At 42.1% G+C, this 27,993-nt stretch overlaps 3 protein-coding genes across 4 annotated transcripts in view; all 3 read left to right on the top strand.

Annotated features, from left to right (window-relative positions):
• Window positions 1–1,117: 1,117 nt before the first annotated feature.
• Window positions 1,118–8,485, top strand: LOC135100761 (probable glutamate receptor). Of its 2 annotated transcripts, none has more exons than XM_064004022.1 (10): window positions 1,118–1,273; window positions 1,942–2,028; window positions 2,165–2,308; window positions 2,436–2,526; window positions 2,752–3,049; window positions 3,230–3,453; window positions 3,755–3,935; window positions 6,336–6,501; window positions 7,868–7,997; window positions 8,232–8,485. In XM_064004022.1, the coding sequence occupies exons 2-10, from the start codon at window positions 1,952–1,954 to the stop codon at window positions 8,316–8,318; spliced, it is 1,398 nt and encodes a 465-aa protein (XP_063860092.1). In that variant the 5' UTR covers window positions 1,118–1,273; window positions 1,942–1,951; the 3' UTR covers window positions 8,319–8,485. The 2 variants fall into 2 exon arrangements, with proteins under 2 accessions (XP_063860092.1, XP_063860093.1); XM_064004023.1 differs by having other exon boundaries at window positions 1,119–1,273; window positions 6,402–6,501.
• Window positions 8,486–11,669: 3,184 nt separating this feature from the next.
• On the top strand, window positions 11,670–16,505 carry LOC135100762 (probable glutamate receptor). The gene is made up of 8 exons (XM_064004024.1): window positions 11,670–11,767; window positions 11,900–12,043; window positions 12,151–12,241; window positions 12,381–12,678; window positions 12,954–13,174; window positions 13,431–13,611; window positions 15,340–15,439; window positions 16,262–16,505. The coding sequence occupies exons 1-8, from the start codon at window positions 11,691–11,693 to the stop codon at window positions 16,479–16,481; spliced, it is 1,332 nt and encodes a 443-aa protein (XP_063860094.1). The 5' UTR covers window positions 11,670–11,690; the 3' UTR covers window positions 16,482–16,505.
• A 4,620-nt stretch (window positions 16,506–21,125) lies between these two features.
• The window catches only part of LOC135100760 (Ig-like and fibronectin type-III domain-containing protein 2), a 393,660-nt gene continuing 386,792 nt past the window's right edge, over window positions 21,126–27,993 (top strand). The window contains exon 1 of the mRNA XM_064004013.1: window positions 21,126–21,369. The gene's annotated coding sequence lies outside the window, so the exon portion shown is untranslated. The remainder of the gene's footprint in view (window positions 21,370–27,993) is intronic.

Here is a 27,993-nt window from a genome sequence, read left to right as displayed (position 1 = left end):
TAAAGCAATATAACAGTGATAGATTCCTTGTGAACTCTAATGGTAATGTATTAGAGTGCACGTGTATTGAATAACTGTGAGTCCATGTACAAGAAGTCCTTACCCAGCCCAGACCATGTAAGTGCACTTCCCAACAATAATGGAAGTGTTCAATACGGCACCAAAACTATTTCCAGACTGTGTACACGGGTGGAGGGGGGAGAGAGGATACAAGGGGCATTGTTGTCAGTACTTAACGTCTTGAGGGGTAGTCTAAGAAAACATCACTAAATGATATCAGCGCGAACTTTAGATAAGATTATGGATTATCTGTGTCGTAAGGATGTTTCTTTCTTTCCATCAAAAACAAGACTTGAGGCGAGAAAAATAAAACGGAACGTAGGAAGATTGTGTTTAGCAATGAACACTTTAGTTATCTGAAGAATGTGAAGTGGGTGATTCCTTCAGATAATGAATTATGAGTTATGAGTCAAGAAACGTGTTTAGAAATATTATTCTGAGTGAAAGCAAGGGTGCGTGACGAAGGCCCTCCATTAAATCCACTCGGTGTGTTATCACTTCACGACCTGTGCACCACCGTGTTCCTCTCTCGCATTCTTATTTCATTGTTGGTATGTCCTGTCTGCAATAAAGTTTGCATGGCAATTCACTGTCTCATTTTGTCCGGGATGTACGCATCCATTACAAGAACGTGTGTGTGTGTGTGTGTGTAATAATGATAATAATAATAATAATAATTGATAATAATAATAATAATAATAATAATAATAATCGGTTTATTAATCTTGCAATCTTACAGCTGAAAATCCACATGTTACTTTATTAACTTCTATACCAACATACATACTACACCTTAAGTATACATTTAACCATAGGGAAATATCTTACAATTTGATACTGTGGCTGCCAGATGGCACCGGTCAACGTAGTAGACTAGGCCCGGGATGAACAGGCCACCCCGTGTATTTTTCTTTTCACTTTTTGTTTCTCATACCCAGCAGCGGGTCACAACTTCTGAATTACACCAGGTACGTAAGCAATGCTGGGTGAACAGGAGCTTCACTGTCCAAAGACTTCTAACCTGGCCCGGGATCCGAACCAATTCGAATTCGAAGCCTTCCCAATTGTGAGAACCACTGCGAGACCAGGCCGTGTGTGTGTGTGTGTGTGTGTGACAGCAGTATCGCAGCATAACAGTATCGAAAGGAGGCCGCCTCCATGTGCTGCATTCACGACGTGCTTCTGACCGCCAGAGTTACCATAGACCACAACGGCAAGTGTTACCTGTAACATTGGCCATACCAATATAACACTGTAGGCATGGCTGGGATGATATCGGATCAAGCGTAGGTTTCTTTGGTGAGCCATACTCATAAACCCCAAGTTGCCAAATGACTGAATGCTGGTGTAGGGCTGGGTACTGAACGCAACACTTCCACGGGCGGATATCTACAAACGTGATCGCAAGGCCTCAAACTGCTTATCATTTACAGTATCGCGGAAGGAAACACACAAATGCAAGCCATTTTTCGATTTTAACTATAACAGTACCAAAAACATTACGGGTTCTCGGTCTTGTGGATGCGTGAACCGAGGGTACACTTCCTCTCCGCTTGCGTGCTGGCGGCCATTATGAATTACTGTGACATTGTCATATATCATTTTCTTCTCTCTCAGCGGAGCTTCGTGGTTGTTGAATATTGATAATATTTTCCTACAGTAAGTGCTCGAAGGCAATAAAGAGAAGGTAAATCTAAAATGAAGTGTCATATTGCATGCTGATATTTACATGCTTTGAATTATTTTTGGATTGTTTTCACTTGTACTTCATCCGACACATGTCTGGCATTACCTTTCGAGATACCATAGCGTTCACATTCATGTTTGTGTGTGTGTGTGTGTGTGTGTTTTAGGATTTGTCTTACAACACTTTTCCTGCAGGGAACTCAGAATGGTGCAGTCGCTGCAAGAGGTCCTGGCTGACCCTGAGGTGCTGCAAGGCCTCAACCTGAATCCAGCCTCCTTCAGGTAACATGCTATTGTAGAATACACTCTAGTATTGTTGTCTCAGCTAAAAATTCAGGGCACGGAACTTCTCTGGCAGGCAGGTGCCAGGTGGTGACTGTTATTTAGTGGCAGTTCGAGATGAACACATTCTTCACAGGTTCCCAAGCAGTCCCTTGGTGGTGGCATCGGCGGTTCACTGGCCACCACATATAGCAGTGACCCGCGGCACCGACGGTGTCCTAACACTCTCTTTAGCCATGGGCAACGTGATGCAAGTGCTCACTCAGACGCTTAATTTCACGTGAGGAAGAGTCATGACAAGTGTTCTATTCATCACAAACCTTGAAAAAAATCACTGAACTTACCATTGACATGTGAGATTGTGAGTTTAAGTTGACACTAACGTACCACTTATCACCTGTGTCTAGGTACAGCGTCATAACACCTGAAGATCAATCGTGGGGTTCAGAGCTACCTAATGGCTCCTGGACGGGCATGATAGGCCAAGTAGTTGAGAAGGCGAGCATCCATGAGTATTCGGCACACTGTAGCACTGACTGAAAGGAATCTATCCACCTAATATATTGAGTGACAAATTGGCTTATTTACATACTATTCTCCAAATGAGCTATGCTTTGAATCTACCTACCTAATATATTGAGTGACGCATTGCCTTATTTACACACTATTCTCCAAATGATCTATGATTAAGCATTGCTGACAAAGACGATCCGCTGTTTGCAGGAGGCGGACATAGCCTTGGGTCCCTTCGGCATCAAACTGAGCAGAAGCAGAGTGGTGGACTTCACTGAATCACTTTATTTCGATGACCGAGCTATTCTGGCGAAGAAAGGAGAGCCAGAAATTGACCCCTGGGGTTTCCTGTATCCTCTGACGGACTCAGTGTGGGCGGCGCTGGCAGGTGGCCTGGTGGTGGTGTGGCTGACGCTGGGGATGATGAGTCACCGTCCCAAGGTTGCTACTCTCCTGGACTGGTCTATAGAACTGCTACTAGAGAATATGCGTGTCTTTCTCAATCAAGGTAAACTTGTCACCAAATTGTTCATATTTTGAGATGTGTGTCTGTATTAAATCCATCACCCATATTGAATGTACAATAGTGCTGTCATCTGTAACATTTCCCCTAATCTCCTAATTCCCTAATCTCCCTCCCTCTCGTGTGCTCCATGGTGCTCGCTTTTCAAAACCTTCTGGTTGCCAGACGTTAAGGATTCATTGCTGTTGGGCTCGTTGAAAGTCCGAACTGTGTTGGGGTCGTGGATGGTGGGGGCTGCCGTGGTGTACTGGGGCTACTCGGGCAACCTCACGTCCCTGCTGGCGGTGCGGCACATCCCTCAACCCATCCAGACTCTCAGGGACCTGATTGACGACCCTGCTGTGACCGTTATTATGAAACCAAACACCATCGTCACGGACACCATCTCAGTAATGTTTCATTCATCCACACTTGTTTTGTTGGATGCTTGATTTTTTTTTTATAGTCAGATGCAATTCACAGCCGTAGTATTATCCTGAAATGAGAAATTCATTGATCATTCAGAACACTTTCAGGCAAGTGAATGCCTTGAAATCGAGATTTTAGCTTCTGTTCATCGACCACGTAATAATAATAGTAATATATTATGATACCACTAAGTGACACAAGGTTCAGAACCTCATATAGCTAGTCCAGACCTCTCATGACTCTAGCTGTTCAAGATGTAAAGACTGATCGTTTTCCCTGCAGAAAATGAAGACTGGTGAGCTGCGGGAACTCCATGAGCTTCAATTCAAGGGTCGCGTGAAGTACCAACACGCCAGCACCTTCCCTGCCGCGCTGGACACCGTGGTCCGCCACCACCAGCACGTCATCATCTCCACCAGTCTCTCTGCCGATCTTCACATGGCTGAACTCTTCATTCAAACTGGTAAGCAGTTGTAGATATTGGTATATACGTGTACACAATGTACTCTTTGAATGCATTTTTCTATCCGGTGAATTAAATAAATATATACAGTCGAACCGTCCCATGAATGTGACACCACCGGGACGGAAGAGAGAAAGCAATGTCTTCTTAACATTCTTCGATAGGGAAAGGCTGAATGCTCCGAATATGTAGTTACCCATATATCCAGTTACCTGTACCTGCTTTGTAGTGAAGTGACCTGTTTAGCAATACCTGTGGGGAAAATGTGTCAATTTTAGGAACTTATCATTATGAAAGCATATGAAAGAAGGAATGAAAAAATGTTCATTAAAAAGTAGCCTTGTTTATGGATGTAAAAACATCAGAGGAAGGAAAAATGCCAGTAGTTTTGCAGATTTATTTTGGAACATTTTCAAGGCTCTAGAATGAAGAGGTATTAAAAAAGAAAAAGAAAAAAAAAAGCTCTCCCTAATTTGTGAAGATTCGTTATCAGTATTTATTAACGATGAACAAAGCATTTCACTTATGAAAGAAGTCCTGTGATACCCAGTGCCTTCCTCGGTGTGCCTGTGTAGAGAAATAGAGGTTGTATCGAACAAATTTTGATTTTAAGATTGTTGTGTGACTTCGCAAAATACAAGAAAGAAAAAAAATATATGTGTTGTTTATTGACTTCAGCAAAGCATATGACAGTTCCCTAATCGAAGCTAATAGATCGCCATCGGGATTTGGGTTGTGGACGAGTAATGTCACACGCAATTAAGATGATGCATGTGTGTACTAAAACTATGCTTAAATCAGCAATTATAGATATATCTACTGGCGTGCGTCAGGGAGCTCCGTCAAGCTGTTTACTGTTTGTGATATATATATACGAGTACTCGTATATATATATATATATATATATATATATATATATATATATATATATATATATATATATATATATATATATATATATATATATATATATATATATATATATATCGATCATATTATACGGATTTTATAGGCAGCAGTGCCAACTGACGGATTTCTTGGCAGTTTACATGCGTTACTTTTGATGGACGACTCGGTGTTACTTGCTGCTAGTCGAGAAGTGTGTGAAAGAAAATACAAATATTGTGTGTCAGTTTTGTAGCGAAAGTGGAATAATAATTAACGAAAAGAAAACGAAATTTTTGGTAATTAGTGGTGAAGACTGCGATAGGAAATATTTGTCGAGTGAGGGAGTGGGGGTGAAATATGATTCAAAGTATCTATATCCCGGCACGTGGTTCACTGATTCGGGTAAGATTGAGGCGGTCGTGGCGCGGCATGAAACCCAAAGTGAAACAGTGGTGAATAAATTTTCAATATTTTGTGCTAGTAACACCCAAATGCCATTTATTTGTAAAAAAAATTGTATTTGATGATGCAGTGATGGCGTCGTTATTATACAGGGCACAGACAAACAAAACAAAAGGAACAGAAAAAAAAAGAAGCTAGTGAAGTGTTTACTAGATGAACGTAAGAACACCAGCATGAACCTGTGTATGGTGAAGGCAGGAAATAACACTTAAAAGTGTTATCGAGGAAAAAAGATAAGAAAATTCATTAAATCAAAGCGTGAACGAGTCCATATGAGTGAACCCTTCCATTTTGTGTATCAGATGTGCAGGGAAGCAAACAATCAGGGTTTTCGCTTTCTTGAAAGATTATCTGTAGAAAATGAAAATACGAACCCTATAGAGAAAGTGGATGATTATATTCGTATGAAAGCAGAGAATGCATCGGAACTGAATACATATGTCACAGACATGAATCCGAATATGACAGTGTATCCAGTCTATGCTACAAAAGTATACATTACAGATTTTAAGCGAAAGTCATTCACCAGGCTGCGGGTGATGCTCACAACCTTCGGCTGGCATTTAGGAGGTGGAGCCACACGCAGCATGAGGGACGACTTTGTCCGTGTAACAACACCAGTGTGCAGACTGAGAAACATGTATTAATTGAATGCTTATTAACGGAACCTTGTCATGGTAGTTAACTAATGTTGAAATTTAATAGTATTATAGAGCTTATGAATAAAAATGAATTTGTTTCAGAGTTGTACAACTATGTGCATCAAGTAGGGAAGACATATTAATATATTTTTGTGGTTAGATTGATTAGGACCTCTACGTATCTTCAATATGTATTCAATATGGACAAAAATAGATATATACTTTGTTATATTAAATTTTTGTCAATAAACTACTACTGCTGCTAGTAGTGACAGGCGATGCAACAATTCCGCGGAGGATAATGGTTCCGACGTTTGAGGCGCTGTGTTTTGTTCTCCTAGTCAAGGTTTCGATCCTCAGCGAGGACCTGCCATGACAAATTTATCCTGCCTTCATATTTATTTCTCAGCGTTTCTGCGAAGTGCCCGAGGGAGAAGAAACAAAGGACTTACAGTTCCTTCTTCATGTTCTGCAGGAAGATGTGACTTTTACAAGGGGAGACAAACATTTTTCACCTCCACATACTGCATGATTGGCCAGAAGGGGAGCCCCATTGTGCCCGCTATCACACACAGGTAATCAGACACACTCACCTTATATGGACAATGTGGTTAGTACATAATCCACAGAAAAATAGAAAACACAATCTATAAGAAAAAAAGTATGTTTTGTTTTATAAGAACATACAAACAAGAAAATAAGAGAAGCTACAAAAAGCTATCAGGCCTACTCGTGGCTATGCCTTTATGAAACATACCTACCTATTTCCACCTATCATCCCCATCCATGAATTTGTCTAAACTTCTTTAAAGCTCCTTACTGACTAACAACCTGATAACATTATTAATGAGTCCATTCCATTCATCTACCACTCTATCTGAGAGCTAATTCCTTCCTACCTCTTTCTTAAACCTCACTTTTTCAAGCTTGAACCAGTTATTTCTTGTTCTATCCTGATCACTGATCATGAGAATTTTGCTTACGTCACTCTTGTTATACACTCTACATCACTTAAAGACCTCTATCAGGGCTTCTCTTAGTCTACTCCTTTAACGAATATAAATTTAAACGCTTCAGTCTCGTTTCGTAAGGAATACCCCTCATCTCCTTGTATCCTTTTAGTAATTCTCCTTTGTACTGATTCTAATAGACCTATAGCCTTTCTTTAATGTAGGGACCAAAACTGTACAGCATGATTTAGATGAGATCTGACCAGTGCCAAATATAATTTTAATATTACTTCAGGATTTCTACTTTTAACAGTCCTAATAATCAATCCCAATACCTGGTTTGGTATATTTCTGATCTCTGTGCATTCCATCTTAATAAGGTTTAGATTAGGTCTGGACCTGCACGACTGTGAAGTCCTAGGTTCTGAATATAAACGCTATAATGCTGTTATTTATAAATGTAAATAATCAAATACTTCCAGTGTCAATAGCAGCTTCACGACAACAGTTTGAACTAGATTCGTGAAGCTTCACAGTGTCCCTAAGTCTAGTTAAGTATGTCATGTCATGAACATAGCGCACTGTGCAGTCTGATTGAACTATGAATAGGAATACCTTTTGTTGCAGATGCTTATAGGTGTTATTTATTACAAGAGAATAGAATCTTATATTCTTTTTAATTTTAGTAAGTCTTTGATAGTGAAATCCAGCCACTTAATGACCCCTTTAGCGGTGAAGTTATATTACTGTGGCATTCATACTGTTGATCCCTACTGTTATCCACAGTCACTTTCAGGGAGAGGCTGTGGAATGACTACATAGTGACACATCCCGATAGGCTTTATTACAGCTAGGCGGGTTTTCCTTAGATATGAAAGAAAACGGAGAAAGTGGATGGTGGTAAAGCAGATGCGTGGGCGAGAAACGCAGGTGAGCCACCACTAGGGCGAGGGATGCGGGGCACTCTCAGGTAACCTCGCCTGCCTTGCAGGATCCGCTCCCTGATCGAGTCTGGCCTGTACGGGTACTGGCTGCTGAGCGAGATTCCCGCCATCACCACCTGCCGTTCCTCACCTCCCATCACCCTCGTGAGGGCACCGCTGTCCCTCGCCAACCTGTGGGTAAGGCGCACGCCACGCGGCCTTCTCATGCTGCCTCATGACTTTGTGACGCAGTGTTTTACAGGACGCATAGTTTTAGCTACATTGTAACGGTTATCATTATTATTGTCACTACTACTACTACTACTACTACTACTACTAGCACTACTAGCAGCAGCAGCAGCAGTAGTAGTAGTAGTAGTAGTGCACAACCAATCAGTGTGGCTAACGAGTGGTGGTGTTGGTCTTGGCCAGGGCGCGATGGTGGTGTTGGGTGCGGGGCACCTGGTGGCTCTGTTGGCCTTCTTGCTCGAGCTGTGCTGGGCCCGGACTTGTCACTGAAGACACTCTTCCATGTCACCCGCTGAGGACACACGCTATCCATATTGAGGATCATTTCCAAGCGTGACCCACACCATGCCGATACCAGATCTCATGTCTTGAGGGCCGAAAATGTAAAAATGTACCCTTTCATATGTCTGAAACAGTGAAAAAATTGCGAAGTAAAACCATTTTTTTTTCTTCCTTCATAGAACATTTGATGCTTATCATTGTCATTCACTATGTTATGCTTTGCTATGGTTTGCTGAAATTTATTAATCTCGACATATATTTCACACGCGTCACCGCCAAGTTACAAGTGTCATTACAAAGTTTATTGAGCTGCAGAGAGATATCATTTGGGTTCCCTAGTTATGTTCGCCTTGATTTGCATAAAGTGCACACTCTTCACTGCACATTTGATGACATTCTCATCGTGTGGGAGTACATTATAGATTCCTTGTGACATTTCATTGTAATTTTATGTATAAAGTCCGTGCAGACAGCTATCTGAATGCTGTGTTTTTGTTTCTGGAGTTTTTTTTTTTTTTCAAAGGGCCAGTACTTTCACATATCTGTTATTTTTATTTAATATTTAAGAAATTAACAAAGTTAATTGAACAGGGATGATAGATAAGGTGTTTGAAAGTATAGTATAGCAAGCCGCACCAATAGTATGCTAACAACGGTGGTCCTTAAGGGGACGTGTATAAAAAAAATAAAAAAAAGGGAAAAAAAGATAATAAGGGCAATTTCAGGGAACTCCATATTGGCAACGCTTAACATGCTGGCTGTACTGACAGCAAATTTCATGCCGCTCCCCTCATTAAAGCATTTTTTTAATATGGCGACCACTATTTTCAGACTGCATTCATAGGGATGCAAAAAAGCATGGCTGTCAGAAGTTAACGTCTTAAAGGATTTTGTAAGACAACACTACTATATCACATTAGTTGGATAAGATAATGATTAATGTCTTCTGTTTTTTTTTTTTTTTTCTCATAAGAAGCAAGACTTGAGGCGAGGACGCATACCTGGTAGATCATTGAGTGTGTTTAGGAATGAGAACTTCAGATACGTATATGAAGTGGATGGTTCCTCCTAACTACAGACTATGAATCAAGAAGTGATCAATACACTGTTGTGTTTTGTGCGAAAGCAAGGGTGGGTGACGGAGACCCTCCATTAAATCGTCTTGATGTGTTATCACTCAGCGACCTTTGCACCTCTGTGTCCCTCTCCTATCATCATATTTCAATGTTTGAGTGTCTTGTCTGCAATAAAGTCTGTGTGCTTTTTCAATGTTTCATTTTGTCTGTGGTGTACACATCCATTAAGAGAATGTGTGTGCTTGCGTGTGTACTTATTTATTTATTTATTTATCTATCTATTTGTTTTTTTATAGAGGGAATCTGGTATGTGTGTGTGTGTGTGTGTGTGTGTGTGTGTGTGTGTGTTCTACTTCACTAACGAAACTTTAAGTGACCAAGACTTTCCCAATTTTTTTCGTATACAAGCATGAAACTATGAATTACTGTCGCCACGATAAGAATGGGATATTGTAAGTCATAATATTATGGCGCCCGCTAAGATTACGAGAGAAGCTGTTGTCGGGAGGATCGATCTCGTAATCTTTGGGCTGCGAGGCGAGCCTTGTACCAGAAAGCCATTCTACCCAGCGGAATGGGGAAAAGTAAACTAATTCGAGTAAAAACTTAAATAAACAAAGTAATCTTAGCAAGACACTGTAATCCTCAACAATGATCTCTATGCTACTCGCGTAGCCTTGTGGGTTTATTTCACCTTGACCAAGGCACACTTCTCTCATGATGGATTCGTCTGGTAAGAGGAACTAAAAGATGGATTGCCCGAGCCTCTCCCATGCATACTGAATCGCAGCGCAAGAAATGGAAGCGTTGATTAGCGGCAAATGAAAAATTTCCCAGCGCTCTTTTTAAAGAATGATGAGTCTCTTTTCCAGTATTGGGGAACACTTTCAATTACCTGGTGGTGGGATGTCTCATGAGGCGGCCATGTGTTATGCACGAGTGTTGTACCGGCGAGTGGTGGGCAGGGGAGAAGGCACTGGATTAAAAGGCTTGTCCTCAGTGGTTAGGTAAAAGTGGCAGAGAGGAGTTGGTGAGGACCTCTGTGAGCACGAGAGAGAGAGAGAGAGAGAGAGAGAGAGAGAGAGAGAGAGAGAGAGAGAGAGAGAGAGAGAGAAAGAGAGAGCATCGTTACGGATTCTCGGTGTTGCGGGAGCGTGAGGCCCTTGTGTGTTGGCGGCCATTATGAATCACATGGCCGCCAATAATAGCCAAATATCTTTTTTTTTCAGTGAAGCTTTGTGACTGTTGAATATTGATGAAATTTTCTCCCAGTAAGTGCTCGTAGGTAATAAAGATAATGCAAACCCTTAGTGCGAATGAAGTGCCGTATTGCATGCCGACTGATATTTACACGCTTAGGAATGATTTCCTGATTGTTTGCAGTTATGTTCCTTTCAATCTGTCACACATTACTTGCAGAGACACAATAATAATAATGATGACAATGATCATAATAATAACAATAATAGTAATAATGATAATAATAATAATAATAATAATAATAATAATAATAATAATAATAATAATAATAATAATAATAATAATAATAATAATAATAATAAATAGCAACAATAATAAAAAAAAATAACGTGTCGAGAATACTCAAGTTATTTATACAAAGGTTTCATTGTGGTGAGGTAAATTTTGCACCTGCGGACATCACAAATATAATTATTGGGAGTGATTATGCAGATAATGAAAAGTACACATATTGGGAAAGGTTAACTTATAGGTGAAAAACTTGAATGCCTATAGATCATAGAATACTTATAATTATATAAGAAATTGATACATGAATATGAGAATGGTTTAGTGGTGACAGCTTTTCCTAATGAGGGGTGACAAATTCATGGTGGCGGTGGGACGGCTTTAGTCATTGACAGAGTATGTTAATGATGTTTGCTATGGAGATTCAGGAGTCATGTGCCTAGTGAGTCGTGGAGAGGGAGTGTGGAAGGAGGAGGATGGTCTAGGTTAATGGCCAATAATTATTCCTGTAGGTGTCCATGACGGCTTTCTTTAGAGGGAGGAGAAGGTTAGAATCAGAATGGGATAAGTGCAGGTGTAATTGATTATACGCTGATGATTTTTGACGGTCTCCCTCTGTACTCTCTATAATGAATTTCTCTGTGTGTTTGTTGATGAGGAGGAGCAAGAGGTGGAAGCTTAGGTCAAATATTGTAGCGATGTACGTATTACTATGTGAGTGTGTGTGTGTGTGTGTGTGTGTGTGTGATGGTTGTGTGTGTTTCTTTCATTATGCTTTTCTTGGAGGTGACCTAGAATGATGCAGTTGCTGCGGGAAGTCCTGGCTGATCCTGAGGTGCAGCGGGGTCTGATACACAATCCAGCCTCTTTCAGGTAACACACTTTTATATATACGCCTCTATTTACTTGTTGATTTTACTTCTCCTTGCAAATATTGTTGTCTTAGCTCAAGGCCTAGGACACACGGCCACTAGCGGAGGATCGGCATGAACACATTCTTCACAGGTTTCCAAGCAGTCCGGCAGTGGTGGCAGCGGCAGTACACTGGCCGCCACATATAACGGTATCCCGAGGCACCGATGGTGTCCTTACAGTCTCGGGAGCCATGGGAAACGTGATGCAAGTGCTGTCTCAGACCCTTAACTTCACGTGAGGAAAATTCATGATAAGTGTTCTTTTGGCCATAAACCTTGAGAGTAGCATTGCTCTTGAACTTATCATTAAGTTGACGTATCATTTTTCTCTTCTATTTTCAGATACAGCATAATAACACCCGAAGATGGGTCCTGGGGTGCCGAGCGTCCCAATGGCACCTGGACGGGCATGGTGGGCCAAGTAATTCAAAATGTAAGCATTCGTGAGCATTTGATACACTGTAGTGTCAGTTATAATATTAAAAGAAATAATTTTCTCCATCTTGGCTTATTTAAAAATTTATTCTCTAAAAGGCTTAAAGTTGATGACAGAGCCATTCCACTGCTCTCAGGAGGCGGACATAGCCTTGGGTCCCTTCGGCATCAAGCTGAGCAGAAGCAGAGTGGTGGACTTCACCGATTCTTTTTATTTCGATGACCGAGCTATTCTGGCTAAGAAAGGAGAGCCAGAAATTGACCCCTGGGGTTTCCTGTATCCTCTGACGGACTCAGTGTGGGCGGCGCTGGCAGGCGTTCTGGCGGTGGTGTGGCTGACGCTGTGGATGGTGAGTCGCCGCCCCAAAGTTGTTACTCTCCTGGACTGGTCTATAAAACTGCTACTAGAGAATATGCGTGTCTTTCTCAATCAAGGTAAACTTGAGTCGCCATATTGATGATATTTTTAAAATTTTTGTACCATCAATATTAAATGTGTCGCCCATGTCATTTAATAGCTAACTTGCATTGCCAAAATTAGGTGTTGTAAGCCCTCTTCATTAAAAATATTTCATTCATGCAATACACACGAATAATCGAAAGGCTTTCTTACAATGTGACTTAAATTTAACAATTTCCTGATTTCTCGCTCTCACGGTGTCTCTTTCATTCTCACCGAGTCCATCTTTTCAAACTCTTCCATTTTTCAGATGTAACGAAGTCACTGTTGGACACGATAAAAGCTCGCACTGTGTTAGGATCGTGGATGGTGGTGGCAGCTGTGGTGTTCTGGAGCTACACAGGCACCCTCACCTCCCTGCTGGCGGTGCGGCACATCCCTTTACCCATCCAGACACTCAGGGACCTGCTCGATGACTCCTCCGTGTCTGTCATAATGGAACCAAATACCATCGTCACGGACACCATTTCAGTAATTTTTCACTGATCCAGTTTTGCTTGATACATTTTTGTCATATAGTTTTATAAAGCTCCTCGTCCTCTTCCTCTCACTCATAATCATCATGATCATGAGTTGCATCATCTATCTGGATGACATGGAGGCCTCAGATATTCACAGTAGTGTATACCATTTAATGGTTCGCTACTGTCTTAAGTGTCTAGTGTACTCATTCTGAAGCACAGAGTTATAACACTGTAATTAAAAGTCTCACCACTTTTACTTGCAGAAAATGAAGACCGGTGAACTGCGGGAACTTCACGAGCTTCAGTTTGTGGGTCGCGTGAAGTACCAACACGCCACCACCTTCCCTGCCGCGCTGGACACAGTGGTCCGCCGTCAGCGCCATGCTATCATCTCCACCAGTCTCTCTGCTGATCTGTTTATGGCTGACCTCTTCATTCTAACTGGTATGTTATAAACATCCTAGCCCAGCTGTTGTTCCCAGACTTTCCCGGATAGGAAAACAAATCAGGAATGTTCCCTTGTCTCCGGTGATGTCTGTATGTCTGCATGAAAATCCTGCAAGCTTTTTCAGAAAAAAATTCGTTTGCAATACTTTTTCGGGAAAGAAAAAGTCTTGACAGCTCCAGAACACTTCCATCAACGTGACCGGGAAGTTCCAGGAATATCATAGAAGCTCTACGATGGATTTGTGTCCTTCATTCTGTCTTCTGGACTTTTCTAGATTTTTCCAAACCTTTCAGGAGCTTCCACGAATGATGTAATGTTTACAGAATGCTAACGAAAATTCCTAGACATTCATAGTCTTTTGATTGTACTTCCGGACTGCTCCTGGGTCTCAGCGAAAGGTGTTTCGTGAACGTTCCCGGATTTCTTGAGGAAAACTTCTGGACTTTTCAGAAAAAAATGAGGACATTACATTATTGGCTTACCATGAGTTGTTCCCTTACTGCCGAAGAGCCGGTGCTATTTTCAGCAATGCTGCCGAATTTCGCGTGGTATTTTGTGTAATATTTAAAAGCATCCTGTTTCTCTCACTCTCACTTATTCGCAGATTCATCGAAAAGATCATTGCGTGAAGAGACGAGAACCACAAGCTCTGCTACAAGCTCTGCTACCACCACAACGATCACACTCTGAAGACTCGTCGCCTTGAAGCCAGACAACACCATCTCTACCTGAATATCACGCTGAGGCACAACGCCCACTGACACTAGAGATAGTGTCAATGGACAGACCTCGGTCTGCAACGCCTTCTCCTGCAACAGCTTGGCAATAATTTCTTCTCAGTGTTAGCTGATTGCAGGTGTAGATTACGCACTCCGCTGACTGCCATCCCGGTGAAGGTGATGTCAGTCATTTGACGACTTGGAAAATAATGACGTTCCTCTTCTTTCCAGGACCACTACAGGAATGTCTGGAAACCTGGAAAGCCCAAAAAATTCCCGCAACATTCCATGAAAATCCGTCAGATAGCCAGGCATTTCAAGTAATATACGGAAGAGCAGCGGGCCGTTCCATGAATAGTTCATGATGGAGAAGTTACGGCCTCAGAGGTTGTAACCTTTCCATCACCGAACTGAAAGTTTCACCGGTGATCCGATTCTTTCCAGATACTTTTGAAAATCATGTCTCGGAGTAGCCACGAATATCTAGCAAACAAGTTAAGACAATGAGGCACAGACTTCATTTGAAGAAAAAAAAAAAAAGTAATTTTGATGCTGTGGTACCGCACGTGTTTTGAGAGCCGAGGGGCCGTCATCCGCACTGGTTCGAATTCTGGCCTTTTTTTTTTTTCAAAATTAGGAAGGGCATCCACTCGGGATAACGGTTCCCAGATGTCACAACCAAAATCCTTCGTGAGAAGTCACCGTCCTACCTCTAATAAACTAAGGAAAGCAAAAAAAAAAAAAAACAAATAAATAAAATAAATGATATATATATATATATATATATATATATATATATATATATATATATATATATATATATATATATATATATATATATATATATAAATCTTTTAAGGATTTCTCTGAGTGGTGGGAGATATAATGCCTCCTTGCCTCATCAAACATTTCACGATTGAATGAAGTCCCATGATGCTCATCGCCCTTTCCCGTTTTCTCGTGGAGAAAAGAAGTGACTCTTAGTTTGTCCCTCTTGTCTCTCAGGGAAATGTGACTTCTACAAGGCGAGACAGACCTTCTTCACCTCCACCCACTGCATGATTGGCCAGAAGGGCAGCCCCGTTGTGCCGGCCATCACACACAGGTAATTAGACACATTTCTTTTGTATGAAGAATTAAAAAAAAAATCAATAGGGCACGCAATATATATATATATATATATATATATATATATATATATATATATATATATATATATATATATATATATATATATATATATATATATATATATATTTCCATAATCCATATTGCTTTGTGTTGGCATTCACCTTTACTGAGGTAAACATGATTCATGTCAAAAGTTAAAAATATGGATGACGTAATTTTCTACCAATATAAATATAAGTAAATAATTACTACCGGTGTCAATCAGAGCCTCACGAACACAGTTCGAACTCAGTCTGTGAATGTTCTTAAAGTTCCTGAGCCTGGAAGAGCACTGCGCTTCGTAGAAAGCCCAGAAGTCAGGCAGCACACTTATCAAGTAAAGAAATAACGTTCTGTACAGTTTGAATAAACTCTGAACAGGGCAATTGTTTGTTCCAGGTACTCCCTTAATTTTACTAATTATACTACTGTAGCATCGTTGAGTATATTTTCACTTTATACTGAGAGTAATAAGTTACTTAACTTATTCGGCTACTGATAAAGTCTTTTGGGCATCATCTCTGACAACGTGGCAAATAGTGACTCAGTTAATTAGTCAGTCAGTCAATATATTGAGAATGATGGAGAATGAATTACGTGATCTCACAATTATAAGTATTTGAGTTTCCCTTAGATATGAAAGAAAACGGAGAAAGTGGAGGGTGGTAAAGCAGAGGTGTGGGCGAGAAACGCAGGTGAGCCACCACTAGGGCGAGGTATGCGCGGCGCTCTCAGGGTAACCTCGCCTGCCTTGCAGGATCCGCTCCCTGATCGAGTCTGGCCTGTACGGGTACTGGCTGCTGAGCGAGATTCCTGCCATCACCACCTGCCGCTCCTCGCCTCCCATCACTCTCGTGAGGGCGCCGCTGTCCTTCGCCAACCTGTGGGTAAGGCGCACGCCACGCGGCCTTCTCATGCTGCCTCATGACTTTGTGACGCAGTGTTTTACAGAACGCTTAGTTGTGGCTACGTTGTAACGGTTATCATTATTATTGTCACTACTACTACTACTACTACTACTAGCACTAATAGCAGTAGTAGTAGTAGTAGTAGTAGTAGTAGTAGTAGTGCACAACCAATCAGTGTGGCTAATGAGTGGTGGTGTTGGTCTTGGCCAGGGCGCGATGGTGGTGTTGGGTGCGGGGCACCTGGTGGCTCTGTTGGTCTTCTTGCTCGAGCTGTGCTGGGGCCGGACTTGTCACTGAAGACACTCTTCCATGTCACCCGCTGAGGACACACGCTATCCATTATTGAGAGTCATTTCCAAGAGTGACCCACACCATGCAGATACTTTGACCAATTTCTTGTTTGAGGTTGCCATAAAACATGAATATATCGAGACTTGGCGGTTTATTTCGTATTATGACTACCGCCCCATTCACAGTTTAGTTCATCCCTTCCTAGTAAAAACAGCCCTTGAAAATGATCGTAATGTCTTGGATGACTGGCGATAGTACGGCAGCTTCAGGTAAAACAAAGACAGTGGTGTTAAAAATACCTGAAACCTCACCTAAGTCTTTTCTTTTGTTACGTGTGGGTCTTCATTTTCCATCTAATGAATGCCATAAATACCTCTTGAGCATACTCATGTAGTTTCTTATCTATACCCCCATTGTTCAGGAGTGAAAGAGGAGGATACATTTTTCTGTCATCACTCTACTACTAACATTGCTGACTGTTGTATTAACCTCGTTATATAAACCGGATTTCCGATATATACGAATCTATTATATGTGACTAACCTAAATATGCCAAATATTCTCAATATGCGAGAAATTCCCTATTATGTAATTAACGGTGGGATTGCGACTGTTTGGTGAGGTGAGGTGGCTGACTCAGAGAGCGGTGGGCACAAATGTTTTCTTGTGTTTTCCGCACACCGCCCACAATTTCAATTTTTTTGTTTGTTTACAATGTCTTGTCATAACAATATTTTACAATTTATCTTTACTAATGTGTTTTACTATTGCTTTAGTGCTTAATTTTTTTTTGTGAAATGGTGCTGAAATAAGTTTTTAGAGGGTTCAAAAACGGGTCGTGAAACATAATCCCTATAAATAATGGAATGATAGGTTCGATTCATGCGAATTTTCATTATGTAAGCTTTTTGCAGAACGTAACCCTCGCATATAACGAATACCTGGTGTGTGAGTTTTCTGATTCCTTATTTTCCTTTCAATACAACGCCTGTGTTCACAAGCTGTTCCTCTCCTCCTCCTCTTTCTAAGGTATTGAATGGATTCCATAGTTTTTATTTACTTTTTTTTTGTGGTTTTAACACAATAATGTAAAATAGAAAGTGGAATAAAAAAAAAATAAGAAAAAAGAAAACGAGAGGGAAAACTGGATATTTAGTTATAGCGAAACCGATTACCTACTTGCACATTAAATAAGGAAAACGTAAGAGACACATCAAACAGGATATAAATTGTTTGCTTCATTTATGATACAAATTTTAGAATGATAATTTTGGTGCTAGAGAATCCTTAAAATTCATAATCCAATACTTTCCTGAGGAGATGGAGGCATTGGCGTGGGCGGGGCAATGTTGAGGAGTGCAGTAGTTCATTGGTTGGCAAGAAAGAGACAGAGAACAGCTCCATTGGCCCACGACACACTGCTGAGGAAGCAGGCACATCTCATTGGCTGGCCGCTGGCATCAGTAATGCAATCAATAGTAACATTTAACAGCTTGTAGAATACCAGTGTGGTGATTCCATCATTGCTGGTGTAAGAAAACAATGATGGACACATTTATGGTCACTTTGATTCACTGTAGTTTATTGCCTCCACCATTATAAGTGTTAAGTGCGTGTGGAGGACAGACCACATCGACCAGCTGAACGTGTGCCTTGTAATGTATCGCATGAGGGATTACTCTTTGTTTACAGAGAGAGAGAGAGAGAGAGAGAGAGAGAGAGAGAGAGAGAGAGAGAGAGAGAGAGAGAGAGAATATCAGGACTGAAGAAAAAAACAGTGTGATTTTGTCCTGTGTAAATCTAAGCATACATTCCCTTGAAAACTAATTTGATTTATATGTACATTTATATGTTTTGGTGTGTGTGTGTGTGTGTGTCTGTCTGTGACCGAGAAATAGTAAGAGAAGAAAGAAGGAAGGAGGGGAGGAGCGAGGGGATAAAAGGGGAAAGAATTGCAAAGAAGGCATCTCGCTAGCGAGGCGCCAATTATTTGGATCAACCTCTTTGTTTATCCAGTATTAAAGAACATTTCAATAACAAATCCAACACCATTAGATAACTGAAATTTCAAAATTACTGAGTCTTTTAAGAGGTTGGCAAGCTACTGAGTAGTGTTAGATTCTGTTTTAGAAATATCCTGAACCATTAGTTTACGTGAGTGTGACGAATAGCGAGTCTATCACAAACAATGTTTCCTGTTTTCTATCATGTACTGTTTTTAAATTCCTCCAGCATTGCACAAGTAACATGTGACCGAGGGTGTCTGTGAAAAGCTGTCTGCTCTTGGAACTTGTGCAGAGATCTTTAGGCGAGTCATAAGATCATAAGAACATACGGAATAAAAAGAAAAAAAAAGTTTCAAGAAGCCATCAGGCCTACATTTCGCAGTTCCTGTATGAAGCATACCTACCTATTTCCAGCTGTCATTCCTATCCATAAATTTGTCTAATCTTTTTTAAAGCTCCTGATGACTCACCACTAACAACCTGATTACTGAGTTCGTTCTATTCATTTACCACTGTTTGAGAATCAATTTCTTCTTATCTCTTTCTTGAACCTAAATTTTTCAAGCTTGAACCCATTATTTCTTCATTCGTTGTAATGAGTCTTGGTTGATATAAATCACCTATGAATATTAATTTGATAATTTGAACTTTATCGTGAAAAGAAAAATAAATATCATCAGCAATATATACAGAAACATTATAATTGCCAAAAAGTGGTTGTTTTCTTTAGTATATGCTTGAACTTTATTTTCTTTGCAAATTATTATAGAAAATGAACTCAAAGAAGGTAGACAAAAATATTTTTTAATTTTACATATCTTGGCATGCACAACCTCCTTTCGTATAAGGAAACTATCATTATCATATTAAGTTATATAAAATATTCCGGAATAGGTAAGTAGGATACTGAGAAGAAAAAAAAAAAACATTGAATATTGCTCAGGAACAGGAAAAGGTTACGCTACGGAAACGAAGACAGGCAGCATGTTGGTATTTGTTACGAGTACTACGTCCAGAAAAAAAGCTACACGTAAGTTTCTGCCGAGAAGATGAACTGTTTGGACGACAACTTGCTGTGGATACAGATCAACTCAGTGCTCATTCAGGAGAGTTCTCTTACCTTGCTTTGTTTTTGGAAGCACGTTCACATACGAATGGTCAAAGAATGCAGCTGAACGTGCACTGAATTGATCCACATTCGTTGCGAGCACGATGTCTGCTGTGAAAGGAGACAAGGCAGGCAGAGAATTAGAAAGATGAGATAAGAGGTTGTGCTGAGGTGACTGGACCAGGCGGTCAGCTGACAGAGGTGAGTGTGGAGGGCTGTGGAAGGCTTTGTCCCTGTGGTGAACACAAACAAGATGGTGATGATAATGAAGGTTGTGATAATGACTATGATGACGATGGTGATTATGATGTGCATGATGCTATATTTTCAGCTTCCAGTGAACTAGTCAATTGATGGAATACCTTGCTAGGCTGGAATTTCCGTGAGACCGCAAAGGAGGGAACGCATTACCATGTTCAGCCTCGGAGTATTTGCTAAAGAGGCCACGACATGTCAAAGTACAGGTCAGCAGGGAGACTGGCATATTGATGGGGGAAAAAGGAAAGAACGGAGTGAAACGCGAAAGTACTCTGTTGATGAACTATTATTAATGTTACTACTTGTTTGTATATTTTTGTCTCCTTATTTGATATTATTGTTACTGTTCTTCCTCAAATATCCCTGCTCCTTACTACTACTACTACTACTACTACTACTACTACTACTACTTCAACTGGCAGTGAATAATCAAAACTACTTATTAATGATAGACGGCATCTTTAGTCAGTCAGTCGTTAATGGTCACTCCTTGCTCATTACCAGAAGTTATATTATTATTACTATTATTATTATTATTATTATTATCATCATTATTATTAAGTTTTCGTATTCTCGTCCAAGAAAACAGTAACATTTCAGCCCACGCGGCAAGGAACGCCATATACTTCAGATAATGGATACGCGACAACTCGCACTTTGTGAGATCTCTTGACACTTTGGAATCTGGATGATTTTACGTGATTTTGACGAAAGCTTCCCCTGCAGTGTCTTTTACTTTGGTGTTCGTACGTTGTCGTCGACATAAGTTCGTGGTGAATCTGTCAGTTTAACGGCTCACATTAAGGCTTACAATCCACGTAATGTGACGTCTTAAACCGAGCTGGACATGTAATGGCGTCATACGCTTTGTTACACCTCATGCGTGCAGCAATACTAGTTGTGGATACTTATCTTTTAAATAACGCCGTGAATATTGTGTTTAAAAAAATGGCATAAGCAAAACTAGAAGTGATGGAACCGAAAACGAACTAGGAGACTGTTTGCTCAGACTACCGCTAGGCGTCGCTTGACTCTCTGGCCACTGCTGTTGATGCCTTCACTTGGTGCGGGGTTACAGGACTTAACGGAACGCCCTAGGTTACCTCACTACTTCCATCTCGGTCTCGGTATTATGTGTTGTGATTGTTAACCCTACGACTATGTGGTTCAGACCTTATCATGGAGCGCCACGCCATTGGGGGTATCGGAACTGACCAGCAGCCGCAGGATACTCCTTGCTTGCTATCCTGTGCTGGGGCCCGCTCCGGGGCCCAAGCGCTGAAGCGACGCCTAGGTAAGGAATTGCTCAGGTTTTATACTTTTGTAGATTATAGCAGTGCAGTCACCATGTTATACATTAATGTAGTATTTCCTCGTTTTTGGCTCATTAATGGCCGGTGCAGCGATTAACTGATAGGGGAGATTGCCTGTTTCTTTTTGGGATTTTACTGGACGTGACGTAACAGCTTTTCTCAAGCCTGCATTTTGCATTGCTTGTTGCGCAGCAGCAAATATTACATAACATTAGTATTCATGTTTATTTATAATACATGTTAGTGAACTGTGCAGTATTCTGTATCTTGGGGAAATCACTCGTTCGTGAGGTATTAATTCCTTTAAATACGTATTTTGATTTTAGCCGCCGTGCTTAAAGCTGATTACCCTGGCAGAGCTGGAGCTACTGTCCTGATCTCTGCTAGTGATCGTTAGAAACATTGTTTTAAACGGACCATTATACTGAAAAGAAGTCGTGACGTCATGGCATTTGTTTTTCAGAACCAATCAGAATCAAAGCGTTGCCATCTTGTGGGTTCCAAGACTCGTGATACTCGAAACGCTTAGCCGCCACTCGGCCCTTGACTCCAACATGGCACTGGCATCCAGAAAAACGCGGCGACCGCTCATTAAACTATTATTTTGATCAGTATCCCGCAATCCTACCTGCAGGGTGAGAGGCTAGCCATTTATGGCAAAAATTTACGTAGGTTTAAATTAATATAATTTTAGTTGATTCGTTTTAAACTTTTTTTTTCTCTTATTGTTTTGTTTTACATTTCATTGTTTGTTGTTCGATTGGCTTGCGCTCAGTACAGTAATTATCTAGAGTCCTTCCCCGGCCTTATTACTGGTCTACTCTCTTCCATTCTGTCGCATATATCTTTAGATACACCTAAAACGTAAATATAAGGTGGGGGAGAAGTGTCCCCGTTCTTAAGGGGACGTCCAGGGGATGGGAGGCGAAGTCCCAGTTAAGTTAGATTAGGTAATTCTAGGTTAGATTTGTGTCCTTGAGGGGGAGGGCGGAAGTGGTTCAGGAGTGGTGAAGCACCCCACCGGTTAGGTTAGGAAATGTTTTATATGAAAGTCTACGGCGACTAACCTAACGTAACCTAACCGTGGGAACTTCGCTCCTCCTGGACTCTCCCAAACCCTTAAGGACACTAGTCTAACCTAGCATTACCTAACCTAACCGGGGGGTGAACTTCGCCATCCCGAACCCCGCCTTTAAGGACGGGGACACTTCTCCCCCACCTTATATTTACGTTTTAGATGTATCTAAAGATATATGCGACAGAATGGAAGAGAACAGACCAGTAATAAGGCCGGAAAAGGACTCTAGATAATTACCCTCAGTATTTATATATTTCGGGATGACGTCTGATTTTTATCAGTTTTTATTTATTTTGTATGATGAATTTCGACCGCATTAATAAGCTGACAGAAAAATAACTGATTCCCCTTCTCATTCACCATGCTGTCCTCGAAAACAGGAACTCGAAATGGAAAGCATGAAAACAGTGTCTTTGAAATTGCTACACAGCCAAACACTATTGTTATAACTCCCCATTGTTATTACTGGATAAGGCTGAGTAGTTGCCCTTCAGTCCCTCGCCGGGCACTTCGTTATCCTGACCTGCCCATAATTTGTATATTGTTCTGGGATTGAATCACCTCAGACTCCATCTTCCACTGACCATCCCCCTTAATGTTAGTTATGGTAAATTAGCCATGAGAGAGAGAGAGAGAGAGAGAGAGAGAGAGAGAGAGAGAGAGAGAGAGAGAGAGAGAGAGAGAGAGAGAGAGAGAGAGAGAGAGAGAGAGAGAACTAGAAAATTATCTTAAGACAAGTTTGCGGCAATGAATATATTATAGCGCGTTTCTTATATTCCATAAGCTGATGTTTTATTGATAAGGAAATTTTCTGTACCTGTGATCTTCCAGGGAGAGTTCTCTCTCTCTCTCTCTCTCTCTCTCTCTCTCTCTCTCTGGTGATTTACTACAGCTGCTGGTGGTGGTTGGAGGAACAGCAGAACAAGACAAGCAGGTGGATGGTGAGCGGCTCGGGGGCGCCAGGTTTCGGTCTGCTGTCATGTGAGGCAACACAGCCATCTCCTGTTGCATGCTGGAACCACTTTCGCTTGTTCATCTCGGTGCATACCTGTATATTATTATTATTGCCGTGGTGGCGGTGTCGGTGGTAACGGCAGAGGAGAATGACGGCTGGTAGTGGTGCACGCTAGTAGAAGTATATTATATATATATATATATATATATATATATATATATATATATATATATATATATATATATATATATATATATATATATATACGGCATCATCATTGTCATCACCACCACCATTGTCATCATCATGGCTGAAGCACCACACTTAGATGCAGGCTGGCAGAGGCACCTTGCATATCCCTGACAGCAGATAAGAGGTACTCCCTGGGTTCCTGTTTTGTAGGGGTACATTATCACGGTTATGCGTCATTCGAAGCCACGAAGTGGTGCTGATATCAGTATTTCTACCTGGAAACCTCCATGTCGCTCAGGTGTGGTGTGCGTCAGGAGGCCTTGCCAGTATGAGCCGCTTCGCCAGGTAGCCATCGTCAGCTTACACTCCCATGACTCAGTGCGCGCATCACCTAATGCACCACCAAGAGAGAGAGAGTAATAGTAAGGGATCTCACATTCATTACACAGGAACCTTTGAATTTTTCAATAGAAACTCTTTTATTTATATTCAGTGGAATATCTTTATAAGTGGAAGTAACATTTAAAAAAAAAAATGATATTCAGACAAGATTTCAGTTCACATTACACAGTTAGAAAAAAAAAGAAAGAGAGAACAAAAAAAAAAAAAAACAGCCAGATGGCTGTCTGCCTGGTCACCAAACTAATTATTGAACTTGTTGGTAGAGAATGTTGTGTTGGTTCATAAATCTTCCGCCAGACAGATTTCCAGTCGGCATTTTGAGTACACACACAAACACACACACACACACACACACACACACACACACACACACACACACACACACACACATGAACACGCGCGCGCGCGCGCGCGGGAATCAAAACATCAAAATACAATAATTTTCGTACACTCGTACAATCGCAATCAGCTGTCCTGGCTCAGATGGCCTCGGGCGCGGTGGCGGTGGTGGTGGTGGTTGTGGCTCCTATACTTGGTGAGTGAAATTGAACACGTCAGCAGCAGGTGGCCTGGACGGAGGCATCGAGGTGCAGGTGATTGGTGGCCACTCCTCGGGGAAATGCAACCTGTCCCGGAGTGTTATTCTAATTGTCTCAAGGCGCGTCGGGATGTCAAGGCACGACCACCAAAGTAGCGACTTGGATGGAGATTATTTCTATATTTAGCATTTCACTCCCTGATATACTGCGTGTCACGGTAGCAAAGGATGTATAGTGAAAACATGTTTGCATTTTGTACTGAAAATCCGGAATATCGTATAGGAAGGAGGCAGGACAAGAGTGTTTTACACAGCAACTCAAGGACAAAGGGAGCAGGAGCTTCGTGTACAAGACTTGGACGAATATTCATATTCTCTTAACATCGCCGTGATCATATTTTTATTGGGGAAATCTTGCCAAGAAAAATGTCCCTGTGACCTGAACTCAGCAGTCTGTCCCTTCTATTTTTCATTCTGGCAGAGGCGTGGATTTTTTCAAAGGAAAAGTATCAAGACAGGCCAAGTTCTGTAGTCATGTTAGATTTTCACGAATTCAGTGGACAGGAACACTGGCCGGTTCCTTCCCATTTCTTTCTTTAGTTTTATTCTTTGTCAGTTTCCATGTCTTTGAAGGAAGGAAGAAGAGGGAGTTATGTCTGTGTGACGGTTATGGCGCTTCAGTGGGAGCGCTAAGTGATTCTCTTATTCACATTCTGCTTAAAACTCAAGATGAGATGATGTAATATGATTTTTTTTTTTGTATTGTTCAGTAATCTGTGGCGGCTCTAACTGTCGAAGGAACGCACCACGTATGTGTCTTCCTTGCAGTGGTGGCGAGTTGGAAACAGTGAGTGAGGTATTTGTGTTCATCATCACACACCTGTTGAAAGCTAATGTCTTTGTGATTCTTGGCCGCAAGCCTGGAGACACCACACTTGTTCTTGCCTGTACCACAACCATTATTATTACCACCGCCTTCACCCATCACCACACCACTACCATAACCACCTACACCCACCATCACTACCAAACGTTCTCTCTTATACCTATCTCTTACATCACCACCACCACCACCACCTCTTCACCCGCCATCTGACACCGACCATCGTGTGTTCATCTGGGATCGTGAGTCACGCCTCGTCCTTGGGTGCCTCACCAGGAGATGTTGCACACACACACACACACACACACACACACACACACACACTGTAACATGGCCTCGAGTGCTCAGATAATTTACTACCGCCTGGCTTGTGTGGCAGCAAGTGGCAGGGATGGGGTGATAGAGGACAGGAGTGACAAGGAATGGCAGGGGATGGTGGCGCTCGGCTGTGGTGGCGGCAGATGGCAGGCGCGACAAGTGGTGGCAAAAGTTGGCAAGGTTGTGGCGAGGGCAGGGACATCAAGGTCATCATTGGGCGCTGAGGATGGCGGTGGGCGGCAGGGTCGGCAAGAGCCGCAAAAGTTAATAGGACAGTGGCTCAGGGCAGGGCACGGGACGGATTAATTAAACGATTGATTGGTATTGGCGCCACAACATGAAGGTCGTAAGACGCAAGGGACGGCTCGGATCAGTTCAGTTATTGGTCAGAAGTACAGCCTTCACCTCGGCAATCCCTGAAACGTCCCTTCTTACTATTTGCCTCTTCTGTTTTTTTTTATTTTTTTATTTCCATTTCTTTCCACTTAGTGAGTAGGGGGGTTGGCAGAGGATGGCAGAGGTGGGGGCAGGGGGAGATCCTCTGCAGAGGATGGCAGAGGTGGGGACAGGGGGAGATCCTCTGCTTCCTTGGTCTGTGCAGTGTAGGGTTGTGCGTCACCCCAGTCTTTGACGGTCCCGGGATCTAAAGATGCACCGGAAGGCTGCTCTCGTCTAAATCACCCTCACGTCACTCACTCCTTTTTCGGGGCGATCATAAGAAAACCCTTCCTATTCCCACGTTCGCTCTGTCGGTATCTGTGTCACATTCTCTTGATTACTTTTTCCCACGGTAGTCACGTGGGAGGCAGCACAGAGGTGAAGACTGTGAGGGTTAAGTGTGGCTGAATGGTTGTATTTTTATTGTGTGGTACTGCATTACCGCCACCACCATTTACACCACCATCACCAACTAGTACACCAGTGCAACCATCTATACCACTACCATCGTCATCTCGCACCACCATCACGACTACCACCACCTACACCACTTCCACCATCTACACCACCACCACCACCACCACCACCAGCCTTACGTGCCTCCGTCAGTCCTTTCTAAACATAGCATCACAGAGTAGGGGACTCGCTAATGAGGCTGATTAAGCTTCATTAATTTACTGCTCATCGACAGGTCCAAAAATGGATAGGTAGGCAGGGACACACACACACACACACACACACACACACACACACACACACACACACACACACACACCGTGGAGTCGCTGTCGGATCACTTGGCAGCGAGTAGTTTCTCCCCGGCGGGACTGAAGTTCTGAGAGGCGATTAGATGATGCTAATGAACTCGTTAGCATAATTAACCATGATAACCAGCCGGATCGTAAGGGAAGGTGTATTTGCTTGCTAATGGGATGAAATCTCACTCGTATCTTGCTTGGTGCGCCACGAGAGGCAGGAAATCTGGTACCGGGAAGGCGTTCCGTGCTGTCTCGATGCAACTCTCCCTTCAAGAGAAAAGAAAGGAAGAAAAAGCAGCAGCAGTAGTTCCTCATCAACACCTCTGCACCTCACCCATTGTCCGCCTCTCGCAGGATCACCTCTGAGCATGAAGCAGCAAGGAGTTTTCGTGTTAGGTTCAGTCTCGATCCCTCACCAACAATACAAGCTGCTGTGCTCGAGTGCTATGTTTTCCATTATTCTTTTATTTGAGCCCAGCGCAGCAAAATTCTTGCATATTTAGGGCGGGCGAGGCTGTAGTAGACGGCTCCTGGCAGTGAATGAGCCTCGCCCGGGAGCCGCGTAGTCTTTTATGACTCACAAGGTTCATGTTTCATTTTTGGATTCCTGGCGGGGAACTGCCTGAAGGAGGAGACCCAGAGGACGATAAGCCAACCTCCTCTTCCTCCTCCTGCCTGGCCCTCCAGCCACGCGCTGCAAGGGTTGACTTAGGAGGGTTGAACCCGCGGCAGCTTGGTGGTGGGGCAGTGTGGAGAGGTGGGGGTGTTGTAGGAGTCACTATGCTGGGTTGGTTGTTCAGTCTCCTCCTCCTCCTCCTCCTCCTCCTGCTCCTCCTCCTCCTCCTCGATGGAAAGAACGTGGAGCTAATGTATCGTGGCCTAATATTTCACACATTAATATTGCAAATGTTTTGTTTATGCATCCCCGCAGTAATGTATCCTTTCGGGCGACGTATTTTTGTCATCCTCAAAGTTATAATTGCCGCAGCTTCCCTCCCCGACAATGCCTCCCTTCCTCCTTTCCTGATTACCACCCCCCTCCC

Source organism: Scylla paramamosain, chromosome 5 (genome assembly GCF_035594125.1).
Source record: "Scylla paramamosain isolate STU-SP2022 chromosome 5, ASM3559412v1, whole genome shotgun sequence".
In the NCBI taxonomy this organism is placed as follows: domain Eukaryota; kingdom Metazoa; phylum Arthropoda; class Malacostraca; order Decapoda; family Portunidae; genus Scylla; species Scylla paramamosain.
This window is presented reverse-complemented; position numbering and strand designations above follow the sequence as displayed.

Coding starts and splice junctions, on each gene's coding strand:
- LOC135100761 (XM_064004022.1), top strand. CDS start 1,952: ATGGTGCAGTCGCTGCAAGAGGTCCTGGCTGACCCTGAGGTGCTGCAA. Junction 3,936..6,335: donor TGAACTCTTCATTCAAACTG/GTAAGCAGTTGT, acceptor TTTATTTCTCAG/CGTTTCTGCGAAGTGCCCGA. Junction 7,998..8,231: donor TGTCCCTCGCCAACCTGTGG/GTAAGGCGCACG, acceptor GGTCTTGGCCAG/GGCGCGATGGTGGTGTTGGG.
- LOC135100762 (XM_064004024.1), top strand. CDS start 11,691: ATGATGCAGTTGCTGCGGGAAGTCCTGGCTGATCCTGAGGTGCAGCGG. Junction 11,768..11,899: donor CACAATCCAGCCTCTTTCAG/GTAACACACTTT, acceptor CATTCTTCACAG/GTTTCCAAGCAGTCCGGCAG. Junction 12,044..12,150: donor TCTCAGACCCTTAACTTCAC/GTGAGGAAAATT, acceptor TTCTATTTTCAG/ATACAGCATAATAACACCCG.